The sequence below is a fragment of the Venturia canescens genome, chromosome 7 (assembly GCF_019457755.1).
Source record: "Venturia canescens isolate UGA chromosome 7, ASM1945775v1, whole genome shotgun sequence".
NCBI classification, from domain to species: domain Eukaryota; kingdom Metazoa; phylum Arthropoda; class Insecta; order Hymenoptera; family Ichneumonidae; genus Venturia; species Venturia canescens.
Window position 1 is genome coordinate 15,324,252 of NC_057427.1, and position 15,175 is coordinate 15,339,426.

Below are 15,175 nucleotides of genomic sequence, written 5' to 3' on the forward strand. Positions count from 1 at the left end.
CTCTGGACAAAAGTATCGACTATTTTTCTCCCTTCTCTCAGTCTTGGTCATTAATAACTCATCAAAATCAACAGCAGGAACGGCTTCGAAGAATTTTCTCTCTATCGAACGAATGAGGCTGGAAAAGGTGAAATTTAATGCGAAACGTCCGGTTGGAAAGAATTCAGGGTTTCGTCAAAACTCGCAGGGAAACACAAAAAAACGCTAGTGTGATATTTTTTCGTGCTACAGCTCCAAACATTATGATTTTCAGGACTACGCACTCTGAATAAGAAATTTCAAAGTGGCCAACACTCGAGAAGGAAACTCCCCACTTTGACAATAAATCAATATGAAAAACGAAATAATCGGATTCCCCAACCAATATCAGACAGTCCCCCCTTTTCTAGCAAATGTAGCAAAAAAAGGAACGATTGTTTTTTAATTCCCCGCTGAGAGAAAACGTGAAGCGTCAACAAATGATGTGTGGCCAGATGGAAATTCCCTAGACGAGGGAGCAAAGAAGAGAATGTCAAATAAATCTTGTCGTCTGTACTACTGAACTTTATTACAATATAGCAGGTAGGTGTATTATTCATCCATAATACAATTTTATGTGGACAATATATATACATATATATGTGTGTGTGTGTGAGAGAGAGAGAGAGTGCATATATATACATGTATATAATATCTATATATGTATATAGAATATGAAAGGTCTCACTTGGTAAACATAACGGGATATTGAACTGAGCTGCAAGGGTGTCTTTTACTACCTCGAGCCTTCAGACTCGTCACAATTTGAGTGAGAGTGTATAACGATCCTATTTCGTTCGCAACGAGGCCCTATCTGTCATCTCAGTAATAAAAAACGTTAAAAAGGAGAAAAGATAAGAAAAACAAAAAGTAGGCAGAAGTAATTACATCCAACGATGACAAATATTATCGTATCGAAGCACTTTACAGCTGGTCATCTACATATTAACCATAATCAATGATTCCTTGTTATTTTCTCTTTCTCTCTACAGTATAAAAAACCCCCTTGCCGCATACGAACGCTTGCAATGATTCGAGTCGGAACCCTGGTAAAGATAGCTCGTATAACAAAAAATATAATATCTTACAATTATCATTAAATTATGAATTAAAGAATAAAATTGGTATTCGCATAATTAATGCAGATCTTTTGAAGATAACCGATGGTCGCCACTTTCACAATCCGGCCGCACGATCACTCTTCTCTCAATGCCACTAAACACTTTTTGAGCAAATCTGCGTGAGCCTGTAAAATTAAAGGAAAATAAACATTCTCAGTTCAGGGTCTATGGATCTGTGATGATATCTGGTTATTTTTTCATTAATCATTCTGAATCACTCGAAACCCAACAAGCCTTTCGCGTGAGATTTTATCTTCGTTTCAAATTGTTGTGGCTGATTTATCAGGGGTTAAATATAACTAACGACGTTCCAAGACTTTTTGCTTTCGTCGATATCTTTCGCCGCGAATAATTGAAAATCGATATTTACCTTCGCATGTTTAATCTCCAATTCCGTTAATTCGACGAGATTCTTTTTGAACGCAGCTATTCGTCTCGTCTTGAAATCCGTGAGTTCTGAAACAACAATTATTGTCACAAAACATTCAATTGAACGAGTACAAAAGAGTTGATGAAAATAGTCTCCGAGTCGATTAAAATAATGTAAACACGAAACTTGGCTGAACTAGGATGAAAAATATTTGATTTTTTTCGCAGATTCCCAACGAAATTTCATGAAATATAGGAAAAGATGTCGGAGAATTTTGTCTTTTGCTGCACGCAATAGAAGGACGTGAAAAATTATGAAATTTTGAGAAATCGACGACTCATCGTCGAGGTAAAGGGACCAATGATTTTAATAAATTGAACAAACTCACCTTCTCTTCCTTTGTCGGACATTTGCTCAAACTTTTCGCAAGCTTCGGTCTGTACTTTTTCAGCCTTGATCGTAACACGTTTGAGAAAAAACAGATATAAATTAGATTTATTATTGTACTCCAGCCATAGTAATGATGCGAGAGGCGTGCAATGCTCGGTGATAACATGAACGTGTGTATGAAGAAGCTTGACACGAACAAAAAATTCAAAATAAACGCGATCCCAGCGATTCGCTAAAATTTTATTTTATTTAATGTTCATTATTCTCTAACGTTTTCCAGCGAATGCAAATAAACACGAACAGGCTATGAAGATGGTGAATGAATGGTGAATATCGAACATCTAGGCGATTGAGTTTTTTAAATATTTACTTTTGGACACCCAGAAAAATCGATAAAAATTGTGCTCTCCATTCGAAAAATCTAAAACGCAATGAAATTCTCTAGAATATAACGTTAATAAGAAACTCGATTTTTGTTAACGTTATTATCTGCGTTGACAAACTTGCAAAATGAAAAATCTTCAACACAGTCTTCGTCAGAATTTATATGAATTTGATCAGACATTTCACGAATATTGTCGGTTTTTGCTCGATTTTTTTTCTCCTATGGGACAAAACTGTCTCGAGTTCTGAAGTAAATCGTAAAAAAGGTAAGTTTTTTAACTATCCTAATTAACATAGCACGTCAGGGGAGAAAAGCTTAAATGCACGAAAGGTTAGTAAATTATGCCGACTGCAGATCGATTCTTTGATTAGAGTCATGCAATAAGCTCGTATCGTGCAATTTTATATACCGGCCGCTGAGAAGACCTTTTTTTCTCACTAACAAACGTCCTTGAAATATTATGCTTTTTCTTCATTAATTTGCTACGATTAAATAATTCGATGGAAATTTTGAACCTATTCGTTTGACTTTTCTTACGATAAAAATCCTTATACGAAATTCGAAGTCCTCGTAACTTTTCTTCCCCCCCCCAACAAATCGTCTAATTAAAAGGCGTAACTGATTACGAAAATTGACGCTCCAAATATTATTTCTGACAGAAAAACACAGTCAAAATCTTCGTTTATTGTTGCCATAATCTTCGTTTTTCTCAATTTCATATTTCGCGACACTATTTAAGAAATTGTTTGCAAAGAATGTGAGCGATTAGACTTTTTTCAACAACAATGAAAGTTCACGAGTCTCATAATTAATCATCGCAAAGCTGTTTTCGAATCTTCCAACCAAAGAAAACAAACATGAAGTGTACGTGAAGAAGACACACACCTCTGCAACCTCCAGGGCCTCGAAGAGCCGGAAAAAGCAAACAATTCGATTAGTCGACGTCGAATTTTGTACTTTCGTGCACAATATACGCGACACATATTTTTTAATGATTATCGACAATGGTTCAGAGCGTTAAACAGTTACTACACGAATATACAATGCATCGATCTCAAATATTGGCCTGAAATATTCAGGGATAAAAATTTCAATGTACCGTCGCAATTTTTTTGGTTCACGACATTTATCGACTATCGTACGTATTTCATGTTGTCACAAACGATCGAACTCATATGTACGAGTCGTAAATAACACAGTGAAACCTTAATTATTCGTTGTATAACGGAGAGCAACAATAAATTCAATACAGAACGAAAGATCGGGAACTCTAAATTCCTATAAAATTAATTTAATCTATTTGTGATCAATACAAAATGCATCGTTTCAAAAGTACTTTTTCCAAAAATTCATTGTGTTGATTTTCAGAATAACGAGTATCAGAAGCGTAAATGATAAATGTTCGGTTGAATTGAAAAAGTGAAGCAACTTTTTTAGTTTTTGAATTCAAGCGAAAATACAGTGTTTGAAAAAACCTTACCGCGATGGCTTGTCGAAAATCACGTTTTAATAAATTTTAACCGACAAGCACTTTCGACAAAAAGACCAAACTCGACAAAATTGCGAAAAATATATTCAAATACTGATGTATTATGACTGTGTGTAAGCATTGTAACGCTCATTGAGGTTTTACTGTATAACGATATGTTCGAAAAAAAATTGCACATGAGTTGCGAACACTGTGAAAATGTCTCAAGGTATGAGGATAAAAATGTTAGAACAATGCATTTTAGCCGCGAAAAATTAGTACTACACGAAGAATCAAGATTATGGAAGAGAATATAAAAAACTTGTGCAACTCACAGCATGAACATCCTTGTTTTTCGCTCGAGCCTTTTCCAGAGCTCTATTGGCACCTTCATAAGCGTGTAGAGCTTTCAATCTACGAAAAAGCAGCCTCTTTGCCGCTGCTGTATCGCGCATATAATAACGCAAAGTATCCGATAGTTTTAAATCTTCGTCCGAAGCAACACGGCCTTCTACTTTCTGTAAAGACAAATTAAACATTGGTTTCATTTTCAATTTCACAAATTTTTCAATTGATTAATATCCTGTAGGTACTTCATGTGTACAAGTATATTAATTGAGTTAAAAAATATTGAAATAACTGTCATAAAATGAGAGTAGGAGAATGTGACGAAATGGCGAATGAATAATTTTCTCAAACTAACCCTAAGCTTTTCAAAAGTTTCAGCTATTTTAGCCAGAAACCTTTCCAATTTGCCACTATCAGTGGTCGCTAATTGCAAAAGATTGGTTGATATTTTGATATAGGAATCGGCAACATCTTTGTGCTTGGCCGTCTGTCGATCGGCTCGAGCAGTTGCCTCTTTAAGATTGTTGTGATAATGTTGTATGAAGGTCATTTCTTGGTCGAAAAAGTCATTAACATCTTTGACGGTTGCAGATAAATAATATTCGTCGGTAGTTTTAGAAAAAGATTTAACGAAACCTCCAAACATTTCCATTTTATTTCTACCTGGAACAGTTCAAAGTATTTATTGCGTTTAATAACGTAACGTTTACACAACGCAATGGCCGCGTATAATTCATATGTAAAAATTGAATAAATGCAAGCTTTTCTTTCTCACCTCTGACACAAAGATCCTGATCATATTCCAAGAAAACTCTGAGATTATGATCATTTCGGAAAACTGGATGATGCGCTAATCTCGTTAAAAACATTTCGTGCATGGCTACAGTTTTTTTGAACGTTGCTAGGTATTCTCTAAAAATTTGAAACAATACAATTCATTAGTTGATTACAATTTTATGCGAATTGACAAATTTCTTATCATTAATCATTCAATCGGATTCAATTCGTTAAAAATGATTCAATGCAGTACGTACGCCTCAAGCTCTTGTTTCATTTTTGTAAATTCCTCTCGTGTCATGGTACCTTCTCCTTCACCAAGTTTTTGCAACTTTTCTCGGGAAGCATCAAAGTCGGGTCTTGGTGGACAAGGTGGAATCTGAAGTAATAAATATGCATGATTTAAAAGATTACTTGTCTACAAAATTTTCCAAATTTCAGAAAACATTTCAAAAATGCACAAACATGAAAATGAGTGGAGGATAAAACTGGGGTTGCGAATGTCCAAATACCAAAGTATACTGATAGACAATAAAAGTAAGCGCTTAGGAATTAGAAGACCTTTGTTATTTTTTAAAATACAAATTTGGCATACAGCATTTTTTATACTAATTTGAAAGTTTCAATAAAATGAGACACTGTTGTTTGAATATTCTACCAATTGTATGCAAGCTTCGAATGAAGCAGAGTTAACTTCTCATTCAACTGTAACAAGACAATTGAATTAAAATCCACAACGAATGTTGAAGTTTTAGTTCTTTTTCTTTGTCATCAAAAACTTCAAATGAATTTCATGAGAGGAAGGAAGAACACATAATAGGATAATTGGACAAGTATAGAAACCTACAATGTAGCCTGCATACTCCTCATTCTCCTCAAACCGATCGTGCAGCCAAACAAACTCTTCATGTTGTCTAACGACAAGGAAATCAGATTTTTGAAATTCTGGCAGAGTAGTTGTGGTATGTACGGTGAATTTGACCTTGTCTTTCTCGCTGAGAGCGTCGGATATATCGACTTGCAACGACTTGTCAGACAGGTCAATGTTATCAGCTTGTATGATCTGCAAAACGACATGGACATATGACGTTAGCGAGTTAACCTCAAAATGATCGATAACGGCATTGAAATTGAGGTTAAATGAAAAGATTAACAACAGAACAAACGATTGAATATCAATGACAATTGCGGCATTTTACCGAAACAAGGTGATAAAAAACAAAATAATACCTTTTTCGATGGCGCGCTGTTTAAAGTATCAGCGGTTTCGCATATTCCGTCCTGCAACATTGTAAATGATTTTTTTCGTCCTAATTTTTTTCACGTCACTTCAATTTTGATAAGTGTCATCAAAAAATGGCACACTTTCGTATAAGAAACGATCGATTAGTCAAATTATCTTAATGACCGGCTCTCATATTGCAACGAACTGATAACAGGTTCCACCTACCATCATGGCGACGAGCAGCGTCTCCCCCTTTTGACAGAAACGTGTGTATGTACGCACTCCCCACAATTACCACCTTTTACAATTGCGTCAATTGTAATATATATATATATATATAATTTTTTTCTGGATATTAGAAATTATTATTTCCACTCTTCTACAACTTTTCGTTTCGTTCTCTAAACTTCAACGACATCCGCCTCTTTTATATTTACTTAGTAACACTTGCAATTTTACTCGGAAATTTATAAACGTCTTAACAACGATCTATCTGTTGCGAGAGTTACCCGCATACTGAGCGGACACGCGGCAACGTCGATTACCACGACCAATCAGAGACCAACTCTGCGCGCTTTCCTTCTCGCACACTCGGCAATCATACTCCATACTTTTGTTATCGCACAACAATTTTGGAACACAGAAGCTGATTTATTGCATAGGATAGGAAATAAATTAACGTTAGCAAAGTAAGTATGATCTCCGACACTCTTGAATAAAAATAAATATTCCAATCGCCTAACTCCTATCTGATAATCAATTTCGATTATTTTGTACAATCTCAATCCCAAATTAACGGAAATTAGTCATATATACATATACGTGCTTGTTTGCATTGTGATGCTGATCTTGTCACTTATATTGACACCCAAATCCTTCATTTATTATCGGACATTTTTAACTCGCGTTATAATCCATATACAAATTGGACAACTATTTACGCGTAGTGAAGAGAGTTTCAAGTAGAAATATAACAAATCAGTGAAGCTTTTTTAACTATATATTATGGGTGAGTGTTTCTCTGTTCAATAAGGAGCTTGAGAATGTTTGTGTAGTTTGAAGTGATGCGAATCAACGGAAGTAATATGATATTCTTAGAATAAGTATCATGAAATCATTTTGATATTTATTAAAAATACTGATACAGAAATGTAATAAAATCAATGAATATAGCGTATCTTTACAGTAATTTGACGGCGAAACTCGATGATTCGAATTTTTTTAAGTTTTTACCGCCTTTAAAGAAATCTTCAACCGAATATGTATCTCAAAGAATTTAACAAACTTTTTTAACTTTTTTATTCAAGACAAAAGACGTTTACGAATTTAACTCCAAACTCACCTACGTACATCTTTAACGGTAATAAGAAAAAAAATGCATATTTTTACTTTAGGATGGAAAAAAGTGTTGAGAAAACCCTGTATATATTTAAAAATGAAAGATACATCAAGCACATTTATAAGAGCCAAATACGTTGTCACGTGTACGAAAGACTCGACAACGCCACGTTAACTATACAGTATACGGATAAATATTAAGAAGTGGAGCTTTTACAAAAAAACGAATATAAGGAATAATTAAAAAATCACTAAATTAATAATAATTAATTATGAAAAATAAATACAAAACAACAAGTCTTTCACTGAGCAATAGTGAACGAATATTTATTACGATCGAGCACAATGAAGGCATTGTGTGTGTAACGTATAGTTCATGTTTATTTTATCATTCATTTCTTCGCAGTTTCTTGTTTGTCGTTTGTTGTTGTTGTTGTTGTTGTTGTTGTTGTCTTTAACTTATACAATCGATTATACAGTACGTGCTTAAGATACGTTTTTCTTTTTCAATATACATATAATGTAAGACGATCAAAGGAATAATCACATCTCTTATTTGCTGACTAGTTCTAAATGAATACAAATAATAAATGAAGATGAGCGAGGGGGGGAGGGGGGGGGGGGGGTCGTAGGAGAGGATTTAGAAGAGGATATGTGCGCTAAGGATTTTTTTTCATTTCAATATTATCAGTATGGTACATCTTTATCATCGATTATTTTTGTCAAGATCGATCGTTTGGTTGTCTTGTTCCGGGCAAGTTCTGACGCTGTTAAATCAATCAAGATTGATCAGCTCTATTATTATTTTTAAATGCGATTGCATGATAATCGTTGGTAATTGCGTATTTAAAATTGAAACTATCAAAGCCAATAACGATTAATATTCATTGATCAATACATGCGGATTTAAAAAAAAATAAACAAACAATTTTGAGACATAGAATGATAAGAAGTGTACAATTATATAAAAATTGCACATTCGATTCTATGACGCTTCGTGAAAATGAAAAACCTCGCAACTTAAATGTACACGGTTACCATTCATATACGTTAGTTTAGGCTTCCCTTTCTTCATTTTTTTTTGTTTTCGTTTAATATTTCTTCTTTGACTCCTTTTTCTTTGTTTATCTCTTATTTTTCTCTCGGAGATATTGTACAGCTCGGAGAGTTAAATTAATCGAACTCAAAAAAGGAATGAAAAGAAATAATTCATAATTACAATTATTTTTAGGTACATCGATACATACACGCACAAAGTCGAGTTACTCGAACGAGTGTATTGTTACCCATCGTTTCTGTCGCCGGAATCTTCGTTTCTACTCTTTTCTCTCATCACCAATCAAAATTCGTAATCGTTTGTATTTTTAGCAACTTTTTGAGTGAACATTTTTCAACTACTTTTTTCATTCCAAGAAATCTATAGTTCGTATCAAAGTATATGGATGATAAGGGCTGTTGCGATTTTTTTATGTCGAGATTCAATTTTCGTTTTCTTTTCTACGTCATCCATAGCTGCTAGTTTTTCCTTTCTGCACGAGCAAACTTCATATCCGTGGGCGACTCTCGAAACTTTTGTAACGCACATTCATATAAACATGCATATTTTCATGTTTTTTTATAATCGAGCTTAAAAAAAAGCAGTTGAAAATGTTTAACAGACATGTTAGAACTTTGCCACAAACTGGAGACACACCCATGAACTTGCACGTACTAATCATATCGTTCGAGTTGAAAAATTTGCTTAAAAAAAACAAATAAAGATACGAAATAATGATAAAACGATCAATCGAGCAGGCGGCGGTTGATGATCTTTGATCAGTTTGAAGAACGAGTTAGCAGCGGACAAGCAAGCCCCAGCCCCTAGCAGCATCCACCCCCTTGCGCATTGCCCTGACCTCCGGTGCCTGATAATCCACCAGGGCTTGTCGGCGAATGCTGGGGACCAATTTTTATTCCGTTCGCCTGCAATCTCATTAAAATTCCAATCAAGTTTTCATGCAACTCTTAAAACTTTAAAATCACATGTTTATTGTATGATATTTTTTTCATTGAGGATAAGCTTGCACTAGCGAGTTCGCTGTTTTCGAGTTTTAATAGTTTTTTTTTAATGATCTGTGACTGCTTTTCATAGTAAGAGAAATTTATGAAATTTTCTACAACGTTGAAAATCCGTTGCATTCGAACCACGCAAACTTTTTCATATTCAGATCTTCACTGTTTTTCATGGATATTTCTGTACAATTTCGATATTATTTAACATCACGTAAAAATAGTTCATCAATAGCAATTCCATAAAATTGCAAAATGTTCATTTCTATTTTTGATACTTTTTTCACGGTCAAAACATAAATATGTCGAGTTTCCAATGGAGGTGGAGAATCCAAAACTGAATCAACTATGTAGGTTTGTAAGACGCGTGAGGAAAATTGATTTGTTTCAATGCTGAAATTGTGTTAGCTCACCTCATTATTTATATCAAAGACTCCTTCTTGAATTTTTTCGTATATTTCCTTGGCTGTGTTGATAAAAGCTTCCTCCACATTGGCCGCTGTTTTGGCACTAGTTTCCATGAACACGAGACCGTGTTCACGAGCGAAAGCTTCACCCTCTTCTTGCCTGACTTCTCTTCTGGCATCAAGATCACTCTTATTGCCGATCAACATTATCACCATATTGGAATTTGAGTGTTGCCTTGCATCTTCCAACCACGTTGTTAAATGATTGAACGTTTCTCTGCGCGTGATATCATAAACTAAAAGAGCTCCAGCCGCTCCACGATAATAAGATCGTGTTATTGAACGAAATGCTTCTTGTCCTGCCTTTTAATGAAAAAAAAAGTCAAAATACAAATCAGTTTCCTATTTTGCTGGGTGTAGAGCTAGTAAGGTGCAAAAAAAATGAATTCAAAAAGTTTTTTAAGACAATCATTTGGACGTCTAGTCAGTTTAACATATAACTTTCGTGCAGTTTAACGTATATTTAATCATTTCACTATTGCTTTTTGAACTGAACAATACTTTTACTGCATAACATGTTTTAATAAATAAGTAACAAAATTATATTTACAGTGTCCCATATTTGCAGCTTAATCTGTTTTTTATCAATGGTTATCATGCGAGCTCCGAATTCCACACCAATGGTCAGGTCATGAACAGGCTGAAATCTCTTATCGGTGAATTGTAGAAGAAGGCATGATTTTCCGACTCCTGTTGAAAAAATAAAAGGGTATTCATTGATCTGTACATTAAAAACCAGCCTTGAAAATTTCTAACATATGTTTATCTTGTTATCAATAAATATGGATTATGTAGACTGAAGAATTATTTTCAAAAATTTTTTTCTTATGCAAGGTGCGGAGCCTCCTATTCAGCCAGAAAAAGATCACCACTTCAGCGGCAAAATACCAATGACAGTAATATATCAAAAATGATCACAGAAAATATTACTGCTGTTTTCAAGGAAATGATACATTTTTTCAGATATTTCAACTGTGGTCTTAGGAGAACTGAAAGCAATTGTAAGAAAGAATCCTAATTTTTCATGGAGGGGGAAGGCTTTGTGAGAACATTTTACACAAAGAAATAACGTATTGATAATTGATGAAATGGTATATATTCATAAAAAGTCCTTTCAATGGGAAAGTCCACCCGAGAAGTTTACGAAAAACCTCGTTCTTCGGAGAGTCGTATTATCGGGTGATTGTCGAATAGACGAAAACAGTGTCGAGCTGTCAGGCGAGACGTAATACTGAACGTGAATCATGATTATCGGAATATCATCGAGGCCCATTGTTTTTGTTTCTTTTTTCTCCTTTCCTCATTTCTACGTTTTTATTACCAAAACGAAATTTACCTGTGTCCCCAATAATGATGTACTTGAAGAGATAAGCGTACGACATTTTTATTTCAAAAAGCTTTAAAAGAAGCAACACTCGAAATACTAGTTACACGCACTTCGAAACGACGTTACACAGTTTTTTATTAGCTACACTTTTTTATCCTCGCTGCTGCTTGGACTTGGACGATTGCGTGACGTCATGAACTAGTTCGGTTAACTTCGGACATTTCCGCGTGCGTCGAGTGAGTTACTCCTAGCCGCCATTTTATTCCGACGTGGCGTTGCAGTCGCCTTATCTCGTTACTTGACACCAATTTACCGATTTATTTTACTTAGCACCCTTTACACCTACATTACCATGCAAGAGATTGGTCATTCAAATAAGTGAAAAATGATAAGTTTAAAAAAACTTTTCTCAAGTATCAGATGACATAAGAAAATATGAATGATATGTGTCACATTATTGTGGAACTAAACTACGATAAAAAAATATGAGCATAATTTTCTGTTTTTCCCAACCATATATCTGTTATCTGAAATATTTACCAACTGATAGTCATGAAACTGTGCTATATCATCACTACGTTTTAAAACGGAAGTACCCTCATTCGTTGAACATTTTAGCTTGTATAAAAAAAAGTTACTGAAAATTAATCTCATGGATTCATGTAAAGTGACAGAATATTCATTCTTTATTTGCATGAAGTCAATACGATATTCCGAGGTGATATTTTTGGATCGAATACCGGATGTAATACAGGCAACAAATTTTTCTCTGATAAGTAAAGAAATCGATCGAATAACACTGCAGTTTCGACAAGCGGAGCCAGAAAAAATCGCAATGTTCCAAAGGCAACGACTTCACGCCATCGCTCTAAACGTTTCTCCACCTCGAAAGTTTTAAGGTCCTCGGGATCGGGTCGATTTACTGGGTGTAGGTTCTCAGTGGCTATTGTACAGTATCTAAAAAACGCACACAGAAATATTTATATGCATGTTATTTCAATTTGGAAGTCTTGAGACTGCAAACTTAATACTGAACCGAATTTCGAATCAGTAAATTCAGCATCAATTCTTCACCACTCCTATTGTTGAAACTAGTTGAGACAAATAAAATGCATAGCATCAATTTTATTGAGCAGAAAAACAATTCTACAATATTTTGTCGGTATTTCTCAATTTTTTATTAAGCTCAAAAAGCGTTTTGCAGTTGAGACCTAATTAAAGGTCAGCACACTATATAAGCTTTCCCAAAGTTTTTTTTGTAACTACTCGAATAACGAAACTATTGAAAATATAAATTCGTTGTCAATAATGTTTCGATAGGGGATTTTGTGCTCCAAAAAATTGTTTGTACATTTTTTTCTCAATATCTTATTTTGATAGCATCTTCAACTGTTACCTCAGTATTTTTGAATTTTTCATTACCTTTCAAACGTCATATTTCCCTTCAGTTTAACATTCTTCAAATGTGAGCGTCTTATACTTTCCCCACTCTTTTCTACTAGAATCGTTTCTAATGTAGCTCTGTAAGCGTGAACCTGTGAACGAACAATAGTGTTGCTAATACCAAATTTTTTACTATAATTCCTTAACTGCAGTTCTTGCCATTACCAATAAGTCATGATAGTCTCCCGTTATCAACTTTTCACAATGATTTTCGATCGCATGGCAAGCTACTTCTAGAGCAGCATAAGAAAATTCGTGATTCTTCATCAGGGAGACGCAATTGCTTAAGGGATAACCAAACGAGCCTGTGTCCTTGATGCTGCGAGGAAATCATTGAAAGCAATCGTGTTAAATAAAAATATAAGAACTCACAAAATTAACTTTTTCTGCAACAATGACTTCTATGTTGTTTGGAAAACTTACCCACAAGTGATTTTCATGTAACAACAACCGACAATACAGATGAATCTAATTTCATTATGATGCGAATACAATCGTATCAAGTTGGCTGCCAAATCCCCACAAGTGTGAAGACCGATGAGACCAAAACCATGTTGCGACTGATTCAAAATGAAATTTTTAGTAAATTCATTTTTTAATTTTCCCATCAACCCTTTACCAAGTATATCTGATTCCACAATCCTTGTGGAAATGTGACGAGGGTTTCTCAGCACGATCTTTGGTATTTTCTTCCTTAATTCAACAGACAATCTGTCATCGAAAATCCTATAAGTCAAATAAAACCAGAGATGAAATTTTCATAACTCGAATAAAGATTTGTGCGATATAAAATTTTTGCTCATTACTTTGCCTGCTGCGAAAGTAATTTATCTTGTTCTAAACACACAACCGCCAGTCCATAATTGTATGCCAATGTTCGTGCCAAATGACCCATTCCAGCTCCAATGTCAACAATACATTCGCACTTTGCAACCTCAGCACATTCCGACGTTGTCTTCAATTCGTATATCCAAGGCAATTAATTATAGATATCAGTAAACATACACAATAATTTTGAGACAAGAAAAAATAGAGACCAGAAATAATTAGCACACCTGAGCAATGTTTTCAACTTCATGGCACTTTTTCTTTTTGACAGATTTAGTGAACAATTTTTGATGCTTTGTGTCGATTCGTTTCCGTTTTGTTCCAGGCAACGCAGGCAACGAATCTGATGTTTCTGATGGTAAATTTTCAAACTTTTTGTTTCGATATCCACTACATCTTAGTGTTTCTTTATTTTCATGGTCTCGGTTTATTTCTAATGTTTTTATCGTTTTTTGTAAGGCCAACAGTGAAAGGGGCCACACACGTGTGCTAAACATCGATAGAAAAAAGTTACATAATAATAGTAATAGCAACAATAAAAAAGCTGTTTAAAATGAATCATAGAAAAATCAATTTTCGATTCGAAAATTAAATGAAATTTAAACCGAACCTTGATTTTTTTCCCATCACCCAATTTCCCAACTCCTCGGAATCAACATCGCCCAGAATATTTCTCCACCGAGAAGGTAATTTATCCCATACATTGTCAACGAAAAAATCCTGAAAAAATGACTCATTTGCGTTAGTATGAAAATACAATTTTTCGTATTTGCCCCACATGAGATTGCCTCGATCTGACGTTTACAGTTCACCAAAGATGGCATTGCACATAATTTTTCAAATTCGTCTCACGTCCATGGCAGTCTTGAGAGTTTTTATATGTCATGTCTGACGATATAATGTGGAGCTTGTGCTTGTTGAGGTTATACGGACATGAAACGTGAGCTCGGCCGCTGCTTGATGTTTATTTTCCTTGTACCTATTTTAATGAATTATAACAGTCTACTAACCACTATGTAAGTGTCCAAAAGCCATCCGTAAGTTTCCAACACTACGAAAATTTTATTCAAGCGTGAGCGAATTCCATTGCATACTTTACAATCGCAGGTGGTAACGACTCGTTTGTCACTTGCCATACTTGCCTAAGCGATTTTTTTTTCGTTTACACAATATGGGACCCGCATATGTATATATACGATGGTGCTGTGGAGCGGGAATTATTTGAAAATATATATACTCGATATTCTACTAGGATCAGAGAAGGCAGTATTTCAATTTTTGTAAGTCAATTACTTTCATAAGACACATATGAGGAAACGAGTTTAAATTGCCAAAATGGTGAAATTAACATTGTATAATTCATCACTTCATTACGACGAGCAACGGTTCTTTTGATAATTTGTTATTTTGTTAATGATTTGATTTGATTGTTAATGAGAAGAATTATTTTAAAAATGAATAATCCTTAATGTTATAAAATTTCTAGAGCACGATTCTTTTAATTTATTACACTACCGAAAAAACGTTAAAAAAATAAGCTATTATATTGAATATTAACCTTCAAACACAGGATACGCGAACCGTAAAATTTCGCGTTTAAACGATGCCCGCGGGTGAAAGA

General features: G+C 34.6%; 3 protein-coding genes across 6 annotated transcripts; all 3 read right to left on the minus strand.

Annotated features, from left to right (window-relative positions):
- Positions 1-522: 522 nt before the first annotated feature.
- Positions 523-6,684, minus strand: Snx6 (sorting nexin 6). 3 transcript variants are annotated; one of them, XM_043425242.1, is made up of 11 exons: positions 6,328-6,684; positions 6,108-6,158; positions 5,725-5,940; positions 5,135-5,256; positions 4,876-5,012; positions 4,456-4,763; positions 4,088-4,270; positions 3,170-3,187; positions 1,898-1,961; positions 1,510-1,595; positions 523-1,264 (listed from the first exon to the last, which is right to left on the minus strand). In XM_043425242.1, exons 1-11 carry the CDS (start codon positions 6,331-6,333, stop codon positions 1,214-1,216), a joined length of 1,242 nt encoding a protein of 413 aa, XP_043281177.1. In that variant the 5' UTR covers positions 6,334-6,684; the 3' UTR covers positions 523-1,213. The 3 variants fall into 3 exon arrangements, with proteins under 3 accessions (XP_043281177.1, XP_043281176.1, XP_043281179.1); XM_043425241.1 differs by lacking the exon at positions 6,328-6,684 and having other exon boundaries at positions 6,108-6,318; XM_043425244.1 differs by lacking the exons at positions 3,170-3,187; positions 6,328-6,684 and having other exon boundaries at positions 6,108-6,317.
- A 1,056-nt stretch (positions 6,685-7,740) lies between these two features.
- On the minus strand, positions 7,741-11,479 carry LOC122414210 (ras-related protein Rab-2). Its single transcript, XM_043425245.1, has 4 exons — positions 11,293-11,479; positions 10,507-10,646; positions 9,903-10,259; positions 7,741-9,402 (listed from the first exon to the last, which is right to left on the minus strand). Exons 1-4 carry the CDS (start codon positions 11,336-11,338, stop codon positions 9,301-9,303), a joined length of 645 nt encoding a protein of 214 aa, XP_043281180.1. The 5' UTR covers positions 11,339-11,479; the 3' UTR covers positions 7,741-9,300.
- A 467-nt stretch (positions 11,480-11,946) lies between these two features.
- On the minus strand, positions 11,947-14,718 carry LOC122414208 (protein RRNAD1-like). 2 transcript variants are annotated; one of them, XM_043425240.1, is made up of 9 exons: positions 14,565-14,718; positions 14,165-14,274; positions 13,782-14,043; positions 13,533-13,681; positions 13,150-13,452; positions 12,892-13,045; positions 12,706-12,818; positions 12,320-12,374; positions 12,089-12,240 (listed from the first exon to the last, which is right to left on the minus strand). In XM_043425240.1, the coding sequence occupies exons 1-9, from the start codon at positions 14,688-14,690 to the stop codon at positions 12,220-12,222; spliced, it is 1,293 nt and encodes a 430-aa protein (XP_043281175.1). In that variant the 5' UTR covers positions 14,691-14,718; the 3' UTR covers positions 12,089-12,219. The 2 variants fall into 2 exon arrangements, with proteins under 2 accessions (XP_043281174.1, XP_043281175.1); XM_043425239.1 differs by lacking the exon at positions 12,320-12,374 and having other exon boundaries at positions 11,947-12,240.
- Positions 14,719-15,175: the final 457 nt, after the last annotated feature.